This window comes from Sorghum bicolor, chromosome 2, assembly GCF_000003195.3.
Source record: "Sorghum bicolor cultivar BTx623 chromosome 2, Sorghum_bicolor_NCBIv3, whole genome shotgun sequence".
In the NCBI taxonomy this organism is placed as follows: domain Eukaryota; kingdom Viridiplantae; phylum Streptophyta; class Magnoliopsida; order Poales; family Poaceae; genus Sorghum; species Sorghum bicolor.
Genome location: NC_012871.2, coordinates 4,046,348 through 4,065,579, shown reverse-complemented (window position 1 = coordinate 4,065,579; position 19,232 = coordinate 4,046,348). Strand labels below are relative to the sequence as shown.

The 19,232-nt window shown below is 39.4% G+C and overlaps 1 protein-coding gene and 1 non-coding gene across 3 annotated transcripts; both read right to left on the bottom strand.

Annotated features, from left to right (window-relative positions):
* Nucleotides 102-14,143, bottom strand: LOC8081158 (valine--tRNA ligase, chloroplastic/mitochondrial 2). Of its 2 annotated transcripts, XM_021454324.1 has the most exons (27): nt 13,860-14,143; nt 13,675-13,759; nt 12,810-12,936; nt 12,335-12,418; nt 12,144-12,238; nt 11,675-11,766; nt 10,732-10,785; nt 8,742-8,794; nt 8,491-8,558; nt 8,146-8,221; nt 7,935-8,018; nt 7,189-7,337; nt 6,273-6,390; nt 6,069-6,185; nt 5,705-5,925; nt 4,216-4,305; nt 3,997-4,108; nt 3,147-3,257; nt 2,907-3,044; nt 2,762-2,812; nt 2,577-2,689; nt 1,667-1,814; nt 1,468-1,572; nt 1,276-1,377; nt 970-1,042; nt 725-891; nt 102-629 (listed from the first exon to the last, which is right to left on the bottom strand). In XM_021454324.1, exons 1-27 carry the CDS (start codon nt 13,996-13,998, stop codon nt 507-509), a joined length of 2,895 nt encoding a protein of 964 aa, XP_021309999.1. In that variant the 5' UTR covers nt 13,999-14,143; the 3' UTR covers nt 102-506. The 2 variants fall into 2 exon arrangements, with proteins under 2 accessions (XP_021309999.1, XP_021310000.1); XM_021454325.1 differs by lacking the exons at nt 13,675-13,759; nt 13,860-14,143 and having other exon boundaries at nt 12,335-12,426.
* On the bottom strand, nt 19,116-19,187 carry TRNAG-UCC. The gene has a single exon. It is a non-coding gene; the product is annotated as a tRNA-Gly (tRNA).

Here is a 19,232-nt window from a genome sequence, read left to right as displayed (position 1 = left end):
ACTTTGTTGCCACTTAGCAAAAAGGTCAGGCACAAGCAGAACGGGTCAAACAATGAAGATTTATCTCACTGCCGCACAGCAATGACATCAGTACAGAGTAATATAAACGGGCACTCATTTTAAAAAATATATAATTATTTTAATAATAGATGTGCATCCATCTTACAAAACTATCTTTAAGGGATCATAATATAATATGAACCCGTACAAGTTTGGCAAAAACATTGTTGTGGAATATATGCGGTGGAGAGAAAAAATACAGAATCAAACATAAAAAAAAAATGTTACAGCCAAGCAAAATTTATCTCAACTAGGGCATTCTGAGAAGGCTCTAAAGCCATAAGTCAGAAATATACGCCTTGCTACACGACAGAACTTCGTTGGTAATGGCAATCTACATCATTTTTGAGGAAGTCAATCTATGAGATGGTTTAACCAGAAACTATCAACCAACGATCAGTTTTGTCCTGCGTTCCATCATCGATCAAAATGGCATCACGCTGTATTTAAGTGGAGATGGTTGATTGGAGAAAAGCAAGACGATTCTTAGTTAGAGAGATCTTCTCGTCTGCCTCAGACGCTTTTTCACGAACTCCACGAACAATATCTTCAGGGGCCTTTTCTACAAACTGGACCACGAAAGAAGTATACACCATTAAAAGAGGAAAGATGTGCCTTGAACGGTATAAATATCTCAGTGAACCAAGCAGAAATAGGCACGTACACTAGGGGAATTGAGGCGTGCAACAAGAGCATCATACTCTGATTGCATCTTAGAGAGGCGCTTGGAGAGCCGCTTAACCTCTTCAGACACGTCAACCATATCAGCCAAAGGTAGATAGGCCTCCAAACCCTCATCAGCAACAATGTGAACCGACTGGTTTGCATCACCTGCCAATTTAGGATACAGATAGTTGTTGGCAAACTGCACAAAGAAATGATACGTTTGAACACGCACAAAGGACGCACCTGGTGCTGATTCAGTAAAATTTACATTCTGAACGTCAAGCTTTGAAAGTAAAGCTAGGACCTGCTTCTCCTTCTGCAGGTGTAAAATTCCAAGTTGTTATGAAAAAGAAGGGAACATTAAAAAGAATGATTAAAGATTTTTTCTTGAGACTAGAGGTATATGACAAAATAGGTATACTGTGAAAATACATTCTGTGATGAACCTAGTGCTATCAAAATATACGTTTGCTTCAAACTCCTTGAAAAATCGCACCATCAAAAGGATCATGCAATTAACTGTCAAACAAAATGGACATGCAAACTTACCGATACATATTCCAGGACATCTGCAGTAGCAACAACAGAAGCTGATATCCGTTTAGCTGGCTCAACAGAATATTCTGCTCGAACATTTCTGATTCCTCTTATCTGTCATCGCATTGGCAGTCAAATAAAATGGCTACCATGAACTGTAGCATCTCTCAAGTGAGATTGTAAAACTAAAGTGCAAAGTTTTACCAATGATTGCAAATTCTGGAACCTTTTGATGGACCTCAAATCCTTAGGAAGGCCAGTGGTAGGCCAGGGAGTAACCATAAGTGCTTGTTTTCTGTATGGAAATGCCTGAAATAAGAACAATAATAATATTCTACTGATGATGCTGATGAGGGGCGTGATAGATTTATTGAAGTAATAATCAGCAGTTATGTACCAATACCTGCCATAATTCTTCAGTCACAAATGGCATGAAGGGATGCAATAACTTCAGTATGTTTTCAAACACATACACCAGAACGCTCTGGGCTGTAGCAGCAGCGAACTTGTCACTTGAGTGGTAAAGCCGTGTTTTGCTAGCTTCAATATACCTGAATGACAATTAATTGATGAATTCTTAGTGTACAAAATACGAAGCTTAATTCCCCTGGTTGTAGTTCAAATCCAGTGGCTGGTAGAACGTATGTTATTCTAGTCAAAAGCTAAACCTTGTTTCTGTTCATTCCTAAAGAGCAGCGACATGAGATGCATAAAGCACTGAAAGGATTCTACATGCACAAAAATGAGCAAGACTTGAACGATGTTAATAACTAGGAAAAAGGAATCGAGACAGGCAGATGTTCTTGTATCAAACCACATATAAGGTTTAGTTCATGAATTACTATCAGCTCCCTGCTCCTACCACGTAATGCAGACAAAAGTTAGCAAATTTAATTCTCTCTATCCTCATCATTGCCAAACAAGATTTATTAGATACACCATGAAACATATTTTAATAGTGCATTTATTTGATATTGTATATGTTAATGCATTTTTCTATAAACTTCAAAGTTTGACAAGTTTGACTTAGGACTAAACTTGAACGACTTACAATTTGAAACAGATGGGAGTATATAGTTCTCATCTACCGATGGAACCAGAAAACTTGTTGGAGCATGTCCATGTAATAAGAAATGGACACCAATGGAAATAATGTTAAGCTCCCTTTTTTACAGGGAGTGATGTTCTTTTTCCCAGATCCCTCTATCCTCATCATTGTCAATGAGTTAAAAGTACTACACTATTAGATCAAGCCATAAATATCGAATGGTTCTAAGGAATCTAGTTCATTTTAGGATTTTCCATAATCTTACCAATCAGCAAAATCCCCCCAGAAGAAATCATATATTTCTCTAGCAGCATCTCCAAAAAAAAACTTGTCATAGCTTCTGCTGACCTTATCAATGAGTTCATGTAGTCCTGTAACCTGGATTATAGTTTATTCTTGTGATCAACAAACTGCACAAAGCCAAATGATATAACGTATTAACGGACTTACCACCCAGCATTCTGGCAATGGCAGTTTCTGGAGTGATGCTTCTGAGTCGAACTGGACAAAGAGATGCAAATGTATTAGGAACAGCTTAAAACTTAAAACACAAATTTAGTGTGTATTATGTGCAATTTGAAGTTCAGTGAGCAACCTTATTTGCTAACAAGACATCCCATGCCGAGACATCACTTTTATCAGGCAAATTCTGCAACAAAAATTTGCCTGCGTTCCACAGCTTGTTTGTGAAAGCCTTATTTGATGTCAACCTTTCTATAGAGAGATTGAGGTCCTGAAGTAAAAAAAGAAAAAAAAAAAAAAGGTGTATTAACAACATACAAATTTAATTGCACAACAAATAACAAAATAATAAATACTGTATGAAAAAACAAACCTGCCCTGCAGTGCCCAAAGATAGTGTAAATCTCAAAGCATCTGTGCCATAATCTTTGATGGTATCTAGGGGATCAATGACATTCCCCAATGTCTTCGACATTTTTCGACCCTGGGAAGTACATTGTAATTTAGCATCTCAGATGAATGTTAAAGCTAGGACCATATCAAACAGATTCCACAAGGGCCTACCCAATAGATCTAACATGTTCATCAGGATAAATTAGATAATGAGAATCGCTGCCCCCAACATGTAAAAGATTTTTTGCTTTATGACCTCAAATCTGTAGTGATGAAGATATAACAAGTGGCCAGCTGCTATGGATCATCTACAGCCTACAAGTAGAAAAAACATGAGGCCCACACAAAAACGCATCCCTTGTAAAGTTGTACCCTTTCGATGGATCCTGAGAGGTGGGCAGCATGTGGCAAACAGGCAATGGTCACAGCAAACAGTAGATCCTAGTAATAGGGTAATGATATCATTTAGGGGGCAATTAATTTGAGGAACCACCCATCCTACATGAGGTGGTGTATCATGAGTTCATCCCATGAAATTTGGTGGAATGACTCCATTCCTTGTGGTTATACTAATTATTAGCTTGTGAGAGGTGAGGTGGTGGTGGATCAATCCACTCCGTTCCACAAACCAAACAAAAAAAGTGAGTGAGAAGGCGATGGACCACTCCATTCCTCAAATCAAACTGTCACTAACATGATTCCAAAAAATACCTATGCCTTTTTCATAATCTTATTTAGAAGTTTGACCATGTTGCTTTTGCACCACAAGAAAAGGTTAGCCTTGATTATTGGCCCCTGAACAACAAAACATACACTCTGCCTCATCTCACCTCAGCGTCCCGGATAAGGCCATGAAGATAGACATAAGAAAATGGTACTGATCCTGTAAACTCAATTCCCATCATGACCATTCGTGCAACCCAGAAGAACAAAATGTCATGGCTGTGAAGGAAAGAGTCAGGCATCAATGTAAAGAACAGAAACTTGCACAAGTATTAATCCACAGAAAGAAGAAAAGGTAAATCAAACTGTTGCCGAAACTAACATACCCTGTCTCCAGAACAGTTGAAGGATAAAAATGCTTATAATCCTCCTTGGAAAGATCAGGCCAACCAAGTGTGCTGAAAGGCCACAGAGCACTGCAGGACAAATAGCAGCAATTGAAATAACAGAAACTATAGTAGTTTTTATTTTGACAGGTAACAAAAATTGGCATGGAGCCAACTATGTTTTTTATACTTATATATTTCAACAGAAAAGAAGGGGCAGGCGAACCACCAAAATACAAGCAAAAGTAAAAGATCAGAGAAAAGGGGGCAAAACGCAGCGTTCAAGAGGCCAGCAAAAGGAGCAAGCCACAAAGGCACAGAGGATCTAAGAACATTTAACTTTAGTACATGTAAGAAGTATGTATAAAAAGGGATAGGTGCAAGGCCAGTCAAGACCTAGAGCCCAACCTACAAGGTAGGCTGTCAAAGAAGCTCAAGGCTCACAAGCTACTCGAACTCGACACGTCAAATGCACATTTCGAGCTCAGGTCAACTAAGAAATGAGCTAACCTCGATCTTTTACCAGGCTGACAAGCTTTTAATGAGTAGCTTGATTAGGCTTGTCCCTGCATTTTCTCTCTATCTTGTTTTCATGCACCAAAGAGTCTTTTGGCCCAAGGACCAACTACGACCCAAGCAAACCCACAAATTCCATCCTCCGAGTCTGAGAGAACCTTGTGATGCCACTCCCCATGTTGACCTCATCAAGACCGAGGCCTGAGTGGTGAGGAAGCACCAACCTTCCCCTTCATCTCTGCCACTCCTTGTCTGAAAGTTACCTTTGTCATCTCCTCCTTTGCTGAAGATGTACCAGACTGCCATGCACACTCCCTAGAATCATCATGACTCATGACTATTTTCTTCTCCTCTTGCTCCTTTCTTCTCGATTTGTCCACTGGAGCGGATTTTGAATTTTGATCGTTGTCTTTTTCGAACTCTAATGATTCCTTTGAGAACTCACTCCTCTTCCTCACAGCTTCAGTGAACCGAGCTTGAGCTTTGTTCAAGCCGAGCTCAAGCTGGATAAGCTCAGCCACTATGGGCTTGCTCGAGCTTGACTACACAGTGTGATGAGCTCGACCCTGGGCTCACTCAAGCTTGGTTTGTTGACAGCCCTGATACAAGGCAGGGCTAAACGAACTTAGCATCTAGCAGGTGAGGCTCCCATCTTTTAGATCAGCTCCATGTCGATCAGTTACATACTGCAGAGAAAGGAGAGAAGGCATACTCCACAGTGCAAGTAGTTCAAAATATGCAGGCCATGAAACATTTACTGTTATTCAAGGAAAACCCAAACAAAACTTTAAAATTTACAAGAAATGTGTTTATAAAGCTGATGCTTAGTCCCAAAAATAGGACTTCTACTTAAAAATTCTTGCACCCCCCCCCCCCCAAAAAACCGCACAAATAAAAAATATAATCAGGCAATAAACTAATACATAACACAGAAAAAAAAATGGGACCACAAAATTCGCAGAGGAAGACAGACCTTGAGAACCAAGTATCAAGAACATCAGGGTCTTGATATATTTCAACTGATTTTCCATATTTTTCCTGAGCTTTTGCAAGTGCCTCCTCTTCAGTTCTAGCAACAATATAGTCTTCTTCACATTTCTTTCCAACAATATACCAAACTGGTATACGATGACCCCACCACAATTGTCTACTTATACACCAATCCTTTATGTTTGTTAGCCAATGATTATATATCTGCAGAAGAAGCACACCAAAAAAGCAAAAGGCAATAGTTTCTGTAAAAATACATTCAACAGCCCTGATTTTGCCAGTTTATAATCATACAAGCTTAAACCTCTCCCTCTTCCTCTAAAGGGTAAAGTGCATTCATGCAGTACCTTCTCAAATCTCTCCGGAAGAATGGTTAATTGCCCATTTTCAACAGCATGGAGAGCCTTTTCAGCCAATGGCTCCATCGTAACAAACCATTGCTTACTAATCAAAGGCTCAATCACCTAGGATCAAACAGAAGTAGGTCCATCAAACCCTGTGGAAAATATCAACAACAAAAAATATCACTAAGAACAGGAAAGGGATCACACTTCACCACCCCGTTGAGACCTAGGGACTCGAAGTGTATAAAGTTCTTTCTTTACTGCCAAGTTAGTCTCAACAAGGTCAGACCACAACTTTTCTCGGGCCTCAAATCGATCCATACCACTGAAAAAAGGAGAAGAAAGATAGTACCAGAAACATGTGATGTGCAAAGCCATAGAAAGGATTTCTGCAAAAATATAGCACTTCCTTTTCCACATGCATCAGAATAATTACAGCTTTTGTAGTTTTGTACAAAAGGTCAAAGCCACAAATAGGGTGCCTCACTCTCTCTCAAACTTTCTAGAATACAAAGTCCTGTAGGTTATGTTAAGAAGGTCATTATTTAGTTGTTTCATCCAGTGCCATTAAATAGAAGGCATCTTAAAACTATATGACAGAGAAGCTGTTTGGGCCTGGGCTGGTGCCAAAGCCCATTAGTGTTAGGGTTAAATAGAGATAAAGGTCGCTTGCTTAGGGGTCAAGTAAACCTCTCTATATAAGGAGAGGAGATGTATCAATCTAATCAAGCAAGATATTAGAAGGAAATCCCTTCTCTCTTGTCGGCAGTGGGCAGAGCCCCGCGGCTGGCGTTCCTAGCGCCCAAAACCCTAGACTCCTCTCTCGCTCTCTCAGCCGCCTCCCTGCGAACAGTACCCGCGGCTACTGTAGCGCGGGTACTGTTCACTCCTTCAGCCGGCACTCCCTCAACCCTAGCAGCCACATAAAAGAAGCATATATGGTCTTCAGAAAAAAAAAGCATATATGGGCCTATAAGTAGCCAAAATACAGTGTCTTTGTAAATGATGCAGCATGAACATAAAGAAGAAATTGCACAGAAAAAATGTGAACTAACAAAAAAATCACAGATAAGAAAACTATAGGTCTGTTCACCTGAGTTTGGAGAGAGAGAGAAATACATACCTGTATATTCCAGCAACATCATTTAGTGTACCATCTTTGTTCATAACATTAAGAATTGGCAGCCCAAGCTTTCGAGCAATATGATAATCATTATGATCATGTCCAGGGCTAATCTTCAGCACCCCAGTCCCGAATTCTGGATCAACATACTGTAAATCATAGAATCAGTAGTTACATTTAACAGGAATCGTGCAACTCATAGAAGACATGAAAGGGAACTTCTAAAGAAATTATTTATCTCTTAAAGCCCAAAGAAGGCCACAGTACCTCCCTTAAGCACTCTTTTCTATCTCTAGATCTATTTGACTGAATTTCCAAACATAATATTGGAATTAGGCATTCAGAACTCTAACACAAATGATAGTACATAAGCATGAAGCCATGAGCATGCAGATTACTAAACAAGAACATATAAGGATGAAGCATTTATATAAAGCATGCAAACGAGCAGACCAAACAAAGAGCCAAAGAGTCAAAGACTTCATGCAGAGTTGCAGACGTCATCCAAACTAGGAATGGAATGATCGGCAATTTGGCATAAGTCAGAACTTAGCTACAGAACCAGTGAAGTAGAAAGCATCAGTAGCACTTTCTTGACTTCAAATAACAGCAATTGCATAAAATAAGAGAGCAATGGAACCATGTTAATGAGTTGTTTTTGGCATCTTGTGGCTATATTTGATTCATGTTGCAATGCCCTTTGTGAAATTGCTTCAAACATAAAGGATATTCAGTTTCGTGCTTACCCGGTCAGCAATAATAGGTACATGCCTCCCACATGTCAACGGTACAATAGCCAATTTGCCAACATATTGGGCATAACGCTTATCCTGTATTGCCAATTGACATACTAGAGATAAGATTTCTACTAAACTAGTTGTTTGAGAAATAAATAACTTGACATAGTTATAACAGAATGCAAGAAAACGTTACTGCACAACACTGGAGAACTCGTACCTGTGGGTTAACAGCAATTGCAACATCAGCAAATAGAGTTTCAGGTCTTGTGGTCGCAATAGTCATAAAATCATCTCTGCACCAAGTATAAATGAAATATTTGTAAGCAATTTTCGTCAATATACAGTGTCAATAATGTTGCTTGATTTCTCATATTATCAGATAATAAAAGGTTAGTTGTACATCATGCAGTCATTCTCCAGAAAATGAAAAATTGAATATAACATGATGGAAACAAGAATCTGGTGGCAACATAGACGAAATCAATAATGAAATGTCCATTGACAATCAAATAAGGAATAATGAAATGTCTCAATGCAACATAGACGGCATAGTGAACAGTACCTGGTTCCGCCAGCAACCCGGTACTTGATGAAGTACAAATTTCCAGGTTCTTCAGAGTATTCTACTTCCTGATTAGAAAAAAAAACATGTGAGAATCAAATCTTGAGTTTCCATATGCAAAACTGTGATGATGTGCTGAGGCTTTGCAGCATTCTGTGTACTGTTATTGAATTTCCTTTTGTTTAAGTTTGCGCTAATATCACAGATATATGTTTAACTAATTGAAAAGAAGGCAAACATTTTTCACGTACTAAATCAGATACTGCAGTTTGCAGGTTAGGAGACCAATTGACCAAATAAGATCCTGTGAATGAAAAAAATATATATATTAACCAATATTTATATAAGTGACTTAAGGTAAAACTAGTGCAGCACTCAAGATAAAATCATAGGATTCAAATCAAAAGAATAAGCATTCCTAAATTTCTATCCAACAAGAGCGCTGCTTGCCAAAAGAAAAATAGGAATAATAAGCATGACCATCCTCAACATGACACCCAAGCATAAAATAAGGGACCATACGTGACACTTAAGATAACGCAGGTACAGTACAAACTGCCAATAGCATGTCTTTTATCAGATTAATGCATGTTTATTACGTTGCAAGGAACAAATGGTTCCTTCTTTTCATTGAGTCTCCATTTGGTGGAGATAGTTGCTCTGAAGTCTGAACTTTCAGTCAACAAATATGACCATCATGTGACAATGTTTAGACTGGATATGGATGCTGTAAAGTGCAAAATATTTGCAAGACCTCACACATAACACATAAGCCACTTTCTGTAAAATGCACCAATGCTAGTGACATGCAGTAACAAATCGTTTTAGGATGCAAGTTTCAGGGAATCTGGATGTAGCTCCTACTTCTTCTGAATAGAAGAAATAGGACAATATTTATGCTCTAGTACAGAGCATGTTAATATAGACAAGAAGAAATAATGAATGAGGAAATTATGTAGTTGTTATAGTGGTGGCTGGGGTTAAGGGAAGAGAAGAGGCCAGCCAGGGGGGTCTCTGCACATGGCCGAGTAAGAAGACAGCTTTTCTTTCTTAATCCTAGTTTCATTCCATAAGAGATGTGTTGGCCATATTTATAGCCAAGCATAGTACAAGATGCTAACAAACTCAACCCTATCTCTAACTGACCTTATCCCTAAGACCCTAACTTAATCTAATCTCTTAGCAAGCCTAATCCAAATAATCAAACTAATCTCCTTGCTGCACACCCTCGAACACCCTGACAGTAGTACAACAGAAGAACATAAGAGAAAAAAAAGTGACGGCTTGTCTGGCTGCACTCCAATCCATCCAACCCATGTGGATTGGGGTGGATTGAAGTGTAGTCAAACAAGCACAAGTGGAATCTTGTGCCCCATCTCTGTGCTTTGTCTATTAAGCAATTATAAAATAAAATCCTAGACTTTTTTTCTTTTTTAAAAAAGGAAAAACAGTAGTTGAAAAATGGAAAAAAAAAACAAGATATGATCTTCAGAATGCTCCTTTACAGGTACATCATTGGCCAACAATGTTTTGTGATGCTTCTGTAGCTGTACAGCAGATTCCTCAACAAACTCAAACCAGAATTGGCATATTCATTCTCACTTCACTGTGCTAGCCTATTTAGTGCATCCTTTTCAGGTTGCAATCCCACATGGCCTGTGTCCATTGGAGGCAGAAGCCCAGACACTGTTATTGGGAGCCAAGTTGGCTGCTGCACTGAGCCTACCAGATGATCAAATTCCTCACTGACAATGAGGTGGTGGCTGCAATTGCTCAACAAAAGTCTTTGTGCCACAACCAGGGGCATTGGTCTTCAAGACAAAGCCTTGCTGAAATTGCGGGAATCGCTCTAGAGATGCAACACTCAGTCATCAATATTAGGAGGGAAACAAACAAAGTCACTGATAAACTCTCCAAGCAGGCAAGACAAGCAACCATTCTAAGTCCTTGTCTGTAATCCTGTGATACGCTAGTTCATTATCCTCAATGTAAGGTGCAAAGGGCACGGGAACACGTTCAATGGAGAATGTCCCCAAGCACTTGTAATGTGCTTTATTTATAAGTATTAAGTAATGAAAATACTTAATAAGTTTTCAAGGAATAGGAGAATATAGTAATTAAAAAAAAAGTATACTACACTCAGCACAAATATCTGCTCAAGATCATGCACACACACACACACACACACACACACACACACTATCTCTTTTGTAGTAGAGCAGCTATAATAAATTATTCTACCTTGATATATAAGCCCTTTATCATGGAGTCTAACAAATGCTTCAACAACTGCACCTGCAAAATAGAACCACACCAACGCATTAATTGTACAGAACTAGAAATAACCATCTCCCCGACACTCAGCTTTTTTTTCAAATATGTGAGCAGTGTATCATTGTATAAGTAGATAGGACAGTCCTGTGCAATGTCCCTAAGGGCAAAAAAAAAGGAGAGGAAAAGGAAACAGAACACTAGATTAACAGCACCACACAGAAAGGAGTAAACACAACAGATCCAGTAAAACCTAAGTATGCCAAAGGATCCCCTAACTCTTTTGGTGCAACACTCAACCTACCAACACTGTAGTTTTAAAATCATACAATGACAATAAAGCCTATCAATGCTTCTTCTGCAAAATCTAGGTCAAAGCAAGGTCCTACAAACCAATGATCAGTGTTCGTTTAGTCATCCACCTGGTAATAATTAACTGATTATACAGCCTAACCAGCCCCACTATGCAGCCTGAATAGCAATCAAACGGTTACATGCGGAAGAACTTGTTCCTTGTGTATGACATAGTAAAGCTTCTTTTAGAACACTGGGAAAAGTCTACCAGTGCCCAATGTCCATAATCACACAAAGAAACTTCAGATCTAGCAGATAGAACAGAAGGTCAGAGTACTTTGTTCCCATTCATGAAAGAAAGAAGAAAAGGCATTTGTAGGCAGTAAAGGAATACCCCACACCATCATGCTCCTGACTATATGCAAGTGAGTAACACAAGGGATGCATCATGCAACCAGTTGCCTCATCACTATGATAATTTCAGTAGAAGATAGGCAGCAAACAACTATAGATATGAAATCCTTTGAATCAGGAAACAAGCTAGTAGCTTTCGGCTAAGTTAATGACTCATTAATATGGAGAAGTACTAAATACAAACAGCACCGCCAGCAACACTTACGACTCAATTGTTCATCAAGAGTGAAACGTTCACGACTCCAATCACAAGATGCACCCAATCGCCTAATCTGATTAGTGATAGTGCCCCCATATCTGAAAGGGAAACAGTTTTTAGAATGAGAACGCATTGGTTTTGAGACAATCCATCTTTAAAAAGAATCAAAGCCCTTATCCATGAAAGTTCTTATGAAACTAATGAAACCATCATAATAATTGGTCTGAAATAACTAAAAAATAGTTGCTAATTGATCGAAACAGAATTACTGGAAATCCTAATGATATTATTATTTTTAAGAAACCTAACATAATTTGAGACCTGAGAGGTATAGGGAGAGAAAGAGAGAAAGAGATGAGTAAACAACCAGAACTAATTGAAGGTAAGGGTTGCTGATCAGCAGCGCCAGTAGTTTTATGTTGTATAATAAAGAAGTCACAAATTGGTCTAGATTAAAAGAAAAAAAAAGACTTACTTCTCTTTCCACTCCCAAACTTTTTTGGTGAACTCCTCTCGTGTCATATCTGTCCTCTTGACACCTTCAGCGGCCAGCATCTTTTCCACAACCAACTGAAACATAAATGTGAAAGGTTAAAAGGGAAAATACACAAATATTCATTGAATACAAATTGAGTTTCTATCAAACATGCGACAAGATCTACAGACCTGAGTCGCAATCCCAGCATGGTCAGTGCCAGGTATCCAGAGTGCAGGTCTCCCTTTCATTCGGAAATATCTAACCATTATATCCTGAGTCACTTAAAGAAATGCCGATTATTTTAGTAAGAAAAATAGCATAAAGCCAAACAAAAACGGAAGGAAGCAAATTTGAGGTTTATCAGTTTGCATAGTACATGATGCTATAAGGATGTTTTTATACAAAGATTATATAGGATTCTAAAGTAAATTAATGAACTTAAACAGGTTGACTATTATATGACAGTTCACAGCACTTTTAGAGATTGGTATTAGACAGACTTCATAAATCGTTAATGCTTAATAAAGCTAATATTGACTAGTGTTCACATTATTACTATCTAGTGTATGTAACTCATTTCATGGTTCATTGAAAGAAATCAGTTTGCAGAATATATTTAGTCACCAGAATAAGTAAGGTAGCATTAGAATTTAATCATCCAACCTCAAGGGTGACAAACATAGCATGGCCCATATGTAGTGATCCGGTAACATTTGGTGGTGGCATCGGGATGACAAATGGATCTCCTCCGCGGTCAAAGTTAGGCTTAAAGAATCCCTGAGATTCCCACCTAATAGAGCATCGTGTATAAGGAAAGTTTGTTGAAGCACAGAAACGACTATAGTGCATTACATCATGATTTCATACTTGACTGAAACAGGAAGTATAGGCAGCAAGCAAAAATCAAACTCATAAATGTTTGTGGAGCAATGTTCAAGTACTATTTCCTTCTCCTTCTAATAAAAAAAACAGGTGATACTGCCATCCAAAGTATATTGATTTACATTTTGCCATCCTACTAAGCTACATGTTTCCAAAGTACCAGTTAACACTTGACATACTGCTAATAGCAGTGCAGCAGAAATTAGATTCAAGCATATAATGCTCCCAGCAAGCTATTAGCTATCAATGTACCAATACTGGTTAACTAACAAGATGTCATTGCCAATTCACAAATATGAAAAATAAAATCGAAGTGCCTTCTGGGAAAAACTGACAATGCACTGGCACATCAGGACTTAATGCTCCCAGCAAGCTATTAGCTATCAATGTACCAATACTGGTTAACTAACAAGATGTCATTGCCAATTCACAAATATGAAAAATAAAATCGAAGTGCCTTCTGGGAAAAACTGACAATGCACTGGCACATCAGGACTTCAATTAAATTCAAATGCCTACTGACTTGCCCTTTCAACCGCAGCTCATGAGAAATTGACAGAGGAGCACCCAAATCGTCTGCAAGGTACTCGAACGAATCCAAAAACAAAAGAGTGAGCAAAAGTTGCTCAGAGACACGCGGAATTACCACTTGTAGATGCGCTCCTCGTTGGTGAAGTCGAACGACTTCGCGATCTCCGGGGAGGTGAACACATCCGTCTCGGAGGCAATCGCTGCAACGGAGCAGACCCCCAAGCAATCCAGTCAGCTGACGAGCCATTCTCGGGCGCAGAATTAATTAATTAACAAGCTAGACGAGCCAGCAGCCGCTACCTGCGCAGAACCTGCGGGCGGCGCGGCGCGGGGCCCACGCCGGGCGGCGGCAGGCGGAGAGGAGGAGCGGGTTGAGGCGGCGGATGCAGGCGGAGGAGGAGCAGGAGAGGAGCGCGGAGGACGGGCGCGCGAGCGCCATTGGCGCGGCCTCGCTGGAGATAAACCCTAGTGGGCGCGCAGGAGAGGGGTCGGATGCCGCTGGCGCTGAGAGCGAGCCAGGGAGGGGAGGGGAGGGGAGGGAGAGGTTTGGATTCGGGATAACGCGGGACGGCGGCTGGCCTCCCCGCTGGTCGCCTCGTCGGATGGAATGGAAAACAAACAAAAATGCTTGCTAGCACGATCGAAAGGCCCACGCTTTTTTGTTCGTTTTTCTCTCACTTTTTTTTTTGGCGTGCCGATGAAATGTTTTTGAGTTTTATTAACTAGGCTATTACCACATCCTCCCTCTATAATTTTTATAGAGGCGGTTTAAGGACTTATTTCATCATGTCACTCAAGTCTTCAAATCTCAAAGTGCATCTTGAGTTACTTGGACTTGTCTCTATGGTGTCGCCCAGATTACCGAACTCAAAATGTATTTTGAGATACATGAAAAGTCTAAAACTCTTAAAAAATATTTTTAAAGTCCTTCAACTTGTCATACCGATCTAGATCCAAACGAGATTTGATTAACCCATGTGTTGTTCTCTTGTGTTCTATCTACATGTTTTTCCTCCCTTCTAATTCTATCTCCACGCTCTCTTCATCTCCCTGTGTTGCAATCTAATATGGCATGGCATTATAGTCGCCAACTCGTCATCCCCGATTTATGCATTTACCATCCTACATATCAAATGTCATGACGTCGTCAGTAGATAAAGGCAAGGTCAACTAACACTCTTTAGGTGGAAGAGGCAGACGAACAATTGCTTTGCTACAAGTTCCACGGGGAGGTCAAGAATGAGATGCAGATCCGACAACTATGGCATGTGGTGTCATGATGCAGATTAGATTGAATCTATCTAGATCTAATGACACACAATGACAAGATCAATGACTTGGACTACGTGATGAGACAAGTTTGAGGACCTAGTATTTTGAAAGTTTAGGATCTAGATCAAACGCAAAGACAAATTCATAGACTAAAAATAAAATATAAGAGTTTGAGGACAAAGTTTAGGACCACACATAATTTATCCTAAATAATATTATAGTCTGCATAACATATTAGTTTATACTTTTTATCATTTGTGGACAAAAATATTAACATTTTTTAATCCAACTAAGTGCACTATAGAAAAATAGTTTTAACCTAAAGCTAACAAGTGGTCCTGGTATATCTAAGCAGATCCTACATTTAGGCCTTGTTTAGTTCCATTTTTTTGGCAAAATGGACAATTTGTCTGTAAATACAAACGAACGTGCTATAGTGTCCATTTTACAAAAATATAAATCATGATAGTTTATCTGTAATTTGCGAGACAAATCTTTTGAGCTTAGTTAGTCCATGATTGGACAATATTTGTCAAATACAAACAAAAGTGCTACTATTCCTATTTTGCAAAAATTTAGAAGTAAACAAGGCCTTGTTTAGTTCACCCAAAAACCAAAAAAATCAAGATTCTCTATCATATCGAATTTTGTGGCACATGTATGGAGGATTAAATATAGATGAAAATAAAAACTAATTGCACAATTTACATGTAAATCGCGAGATGAATCTTTTGAGCTTAGTTAGTTCATGATTGGACAATATTTGTCAAATAAAAATGAAAGTGCTACAATATCCGAAAATAGAAAAATTTGGGAACTAAACAAGGCCTTGGTCTCCTTGCTGATCCAAAGAGATAGACCTGAGCAACGGCGGATCCGAGCGGTACCATAGAGGCGGCGGGCTCGGTTGGGCTCGCTCGCTCGGGGTTTTCTATTTTTTAAATTAACTAACGGTCCATTACTAAATTAATCAAGGTGAACAAAGTAACCACCTCCATAGATCTACATTAACACAAGTATTTTGACATAGTTGATTGCTTTGCCTACCTCGGAAAACCGAAACAACTGTCTCCGTTAAGTTTTTTTAGTAGTATGAGTGGACATACTAATTCTTGGCACGTTGACAAGACTTTAATCATATATTAAAGCATAGATTTTTATATGACTCCTCGAAGATCATAGAACTCGATATTTAATGATAGCAACACATGATATAAAGAAATCTATAACTCTTAGGCTAGTCTCAATGCATGTTTCATAAGAGTGTCATGCACATTAAATAGGGTACCGCATAAGCAAAATTGCTGACTTGGCAGGGTCTTTAAATGAAGGAGTTTCATTAGATGAGAGAGGAGTTTCATCCTCATGAAACTCTTGTGGCTCGATTACCTAGTTTATAGTCTTGGTAACTGTGTCATGAAACTATGCATTGAGACTGGCCTTATAAAGCAAAACTCCACTATCTAATTCTTTTGACATACAAGGCGTCCACCTCAGCAATCCACTATCAACCCACTATCTATTTATCTTAAAATGCAAGGCATCCACCTCAGAGTCCACTATCAATTTATCTTGACATGTAAGGTGTCCACCTCATCAATCTACTAACATTTGCATTAAGGTTCACTAGCACAAGAATTATGATATCCACATCAACAAGACACATCATCCACTATAAATACAATATCTACGATTATACTAATAAAAGAGTTATATACTTATACTCCTCCTTCGTACCCGCGGCAACGCGCGGGAATCCTCCTAGTTTATAATATATCCAAAAACACATCGTAGAATGAAAATTAAGTTATAACATATCTACACCCAATTGTTTATGTGTTTTGCAATTTGAGAAAAAGTCAATCAGATACAAAGTTTTATAGTAAACTAGATGTATGTGTGTGCGCTACATTGGGATCATAATTTCGTAGGTTGAACATACTCGATCGCAGACATATGAGCTGCGAGGACTTTATAGTAGGCGTGGATACATGTATCTGATCTTTGTATTGGAATTGTGTAGGATGTAGATGCGATTGTTTTGAGTGGATAATGATTCGTATCGGGCATGAATACGTAAGGATGATCGAGATTTGGTGTCACCGGTTAGATGATGATTTTACAACCTTTAGGTGTGTGTGTGATATAAAAGATAGATTGTCGTATTGTTAGGAAAAAAATTGGGTACGGATGGTCCTTACCTAGCGTTGTGTGGATGCCCAACCAGATGACGCGGATGAGCATGGTTTGGTTTGGTTTTGCTTTTGGCATCTGCTAGCTAATTGGCTCAGCTCATCGTTACTGCATTTGCGCACTCGGCTCCAACTGCTCACGCAAGCCGGGCCTCATCCGCCGCCACTGCTCCTGAGTCGTACACCAAGTCGCCAACAACGCTGACACCGCGCAGCCACCACCGTCCAACACCGCCGACCGCCGACACTTCTGATGGCTTCGATTCTCTAGCCACCATGGTCCTCTCGTTGTATCCCGTCCGAGAAGAAGAAGATCGTGTGCGTGGTTGTGTGCTGGCCGACCGGCTAGCCGATTGGTGTCTATCTAAATCTCTGCTTTAACAAGACCACCTGCTCGTTCCGCCTGCTAGACTGCTAGAGCGATGTACTCGTAGACGATGACTGTGTGATCCCATGTTACATGGCTTGCATTGCTACCATGTTGCTGCAATGATGCTACCTGTGTGCGTACTCCGAGTACCATCTGGCTGGCAAGCAGGCAATGCAGGAGCTTCTCACTCGATAGTCAGGATGACTGTCGCAGAAAGATGAAAATAGAGGAGTAGATTGGAAACAATTAAGTCTGCACTTCGTCAGTGACAGCCGGACTACCGCCCCGCCAGGTACCTGAATTATATGATTAGTTCTTATCTGAATTTTCATATTGGCCGGCGGTGTCGACCGGCCGTGGCTATACGGTGTCGGCATTGTTGTCGACTTGATGAATGACTCAGGAGCGGCGGCTGGCAGAGCCGTCGGACGGTGGTGGCTACGCGATGTCGGCGTTGTTGGTGACTTGGTGGATGACTCAGAAGCAGCGGCAGCAGCGGTAGATGAGGCCCGATTTATGTGAGTGCTTGGAGCCGAGCGCGCACATGGTCAGTCGCGATAAGCCGAGCCAATTAGCCGGCAAATAGGGACGCCCGGAGGGCGGAGGTCGAGCGAGCCGGTTGTACTCGTCCACGCGTCATCATTTGGTTGGGCGTCCGCACGCTAGGTAAGGACCATCCACACTCAGTTTTTTTTCCTATTGGTATTAACATTAACTTATACTATATATACGGTATGATCATAACAAAATAAATTTTAAATTTTATTATAAATGGTGAGACAAATAATATGTATCATTTATATCTTCGTTGTTCATGGATATTTATTTTTTCTCCTATTGCAACACATGCGGTTTGCTAGTTATAAAAAAAAAGAGGAAAAAGTGATCATGTTCTCATGAAATCCAAACATTTTAAATGTTCTTGTTCGTTTTTTATCACTAGAAAAAAGAAAAATGATCGTGTTTCAGCTTATAAATGCTTAAAATAGAAAAAGTGATCGTGTGACCCCGTTTGTTTTTTGTCACCATTGAAAAAAGGAAAAAGTGATAGTGTTCGCCTTATAATAAATGCTAAAATGGAAAAATAATGATCCCATTCGTTTTTGTCGTCATTATTAAGGGTCTATTTAGTTTCCATGGATTGTAAAATGCAAAAAACCAAGTACTTTGGAATGATGAAATGCAAATTTTTCAAGATTATGTTTAGTTTCATCAAAATTACAGAATTTATTGCCTTTATTATGGCCTCTTGAGGCTTTTTTAAGTTTTTTTTTGTCTCTTAAGGCCAAAATCCAAAATAGAGAATGACAATCATTTTGTTAAAATTTTTGCATGGTTAAAATAATGAATCAAAACTTAGGATTTCTTCAGATAAAAGAGGAACTAAACACCCCCTAAAAATAAGAAAAGTGATCATGTCCACCTTATAAATGCTAAAAATGGAAAAAGTGATAGTGTGATCCCGTTCGTTTTGATCGTGTTGGCCTTATAAAGGCTAAAAATGGAGAAAGTGATCGTGTTCACAATATAAACGCTAAAAATGGAAAAGGATGCAAAAATTTTAAGTGATCCCATTCGTTTTGTCATGGGTAAAGTGTTCGCCTTATAAATGTTAAAAATGGAAAAGATGATCGACAGGATTTTTCTTTTTGAAAAGGTGATCGTGTGATCTTGTTCGTTTTGATCGTGTCTGCCTTATAAAGGCTAAAAAATGCAAAAAGATGCGTTTGCCGGGAGTCGAACCCGGGTCTATTGCTTGGAAGGCAATTATCCTAACCGTTGGACTACAAACGCTGTTGATGATAATTTATTGACACAACTTAATTAATATCTGGTTTT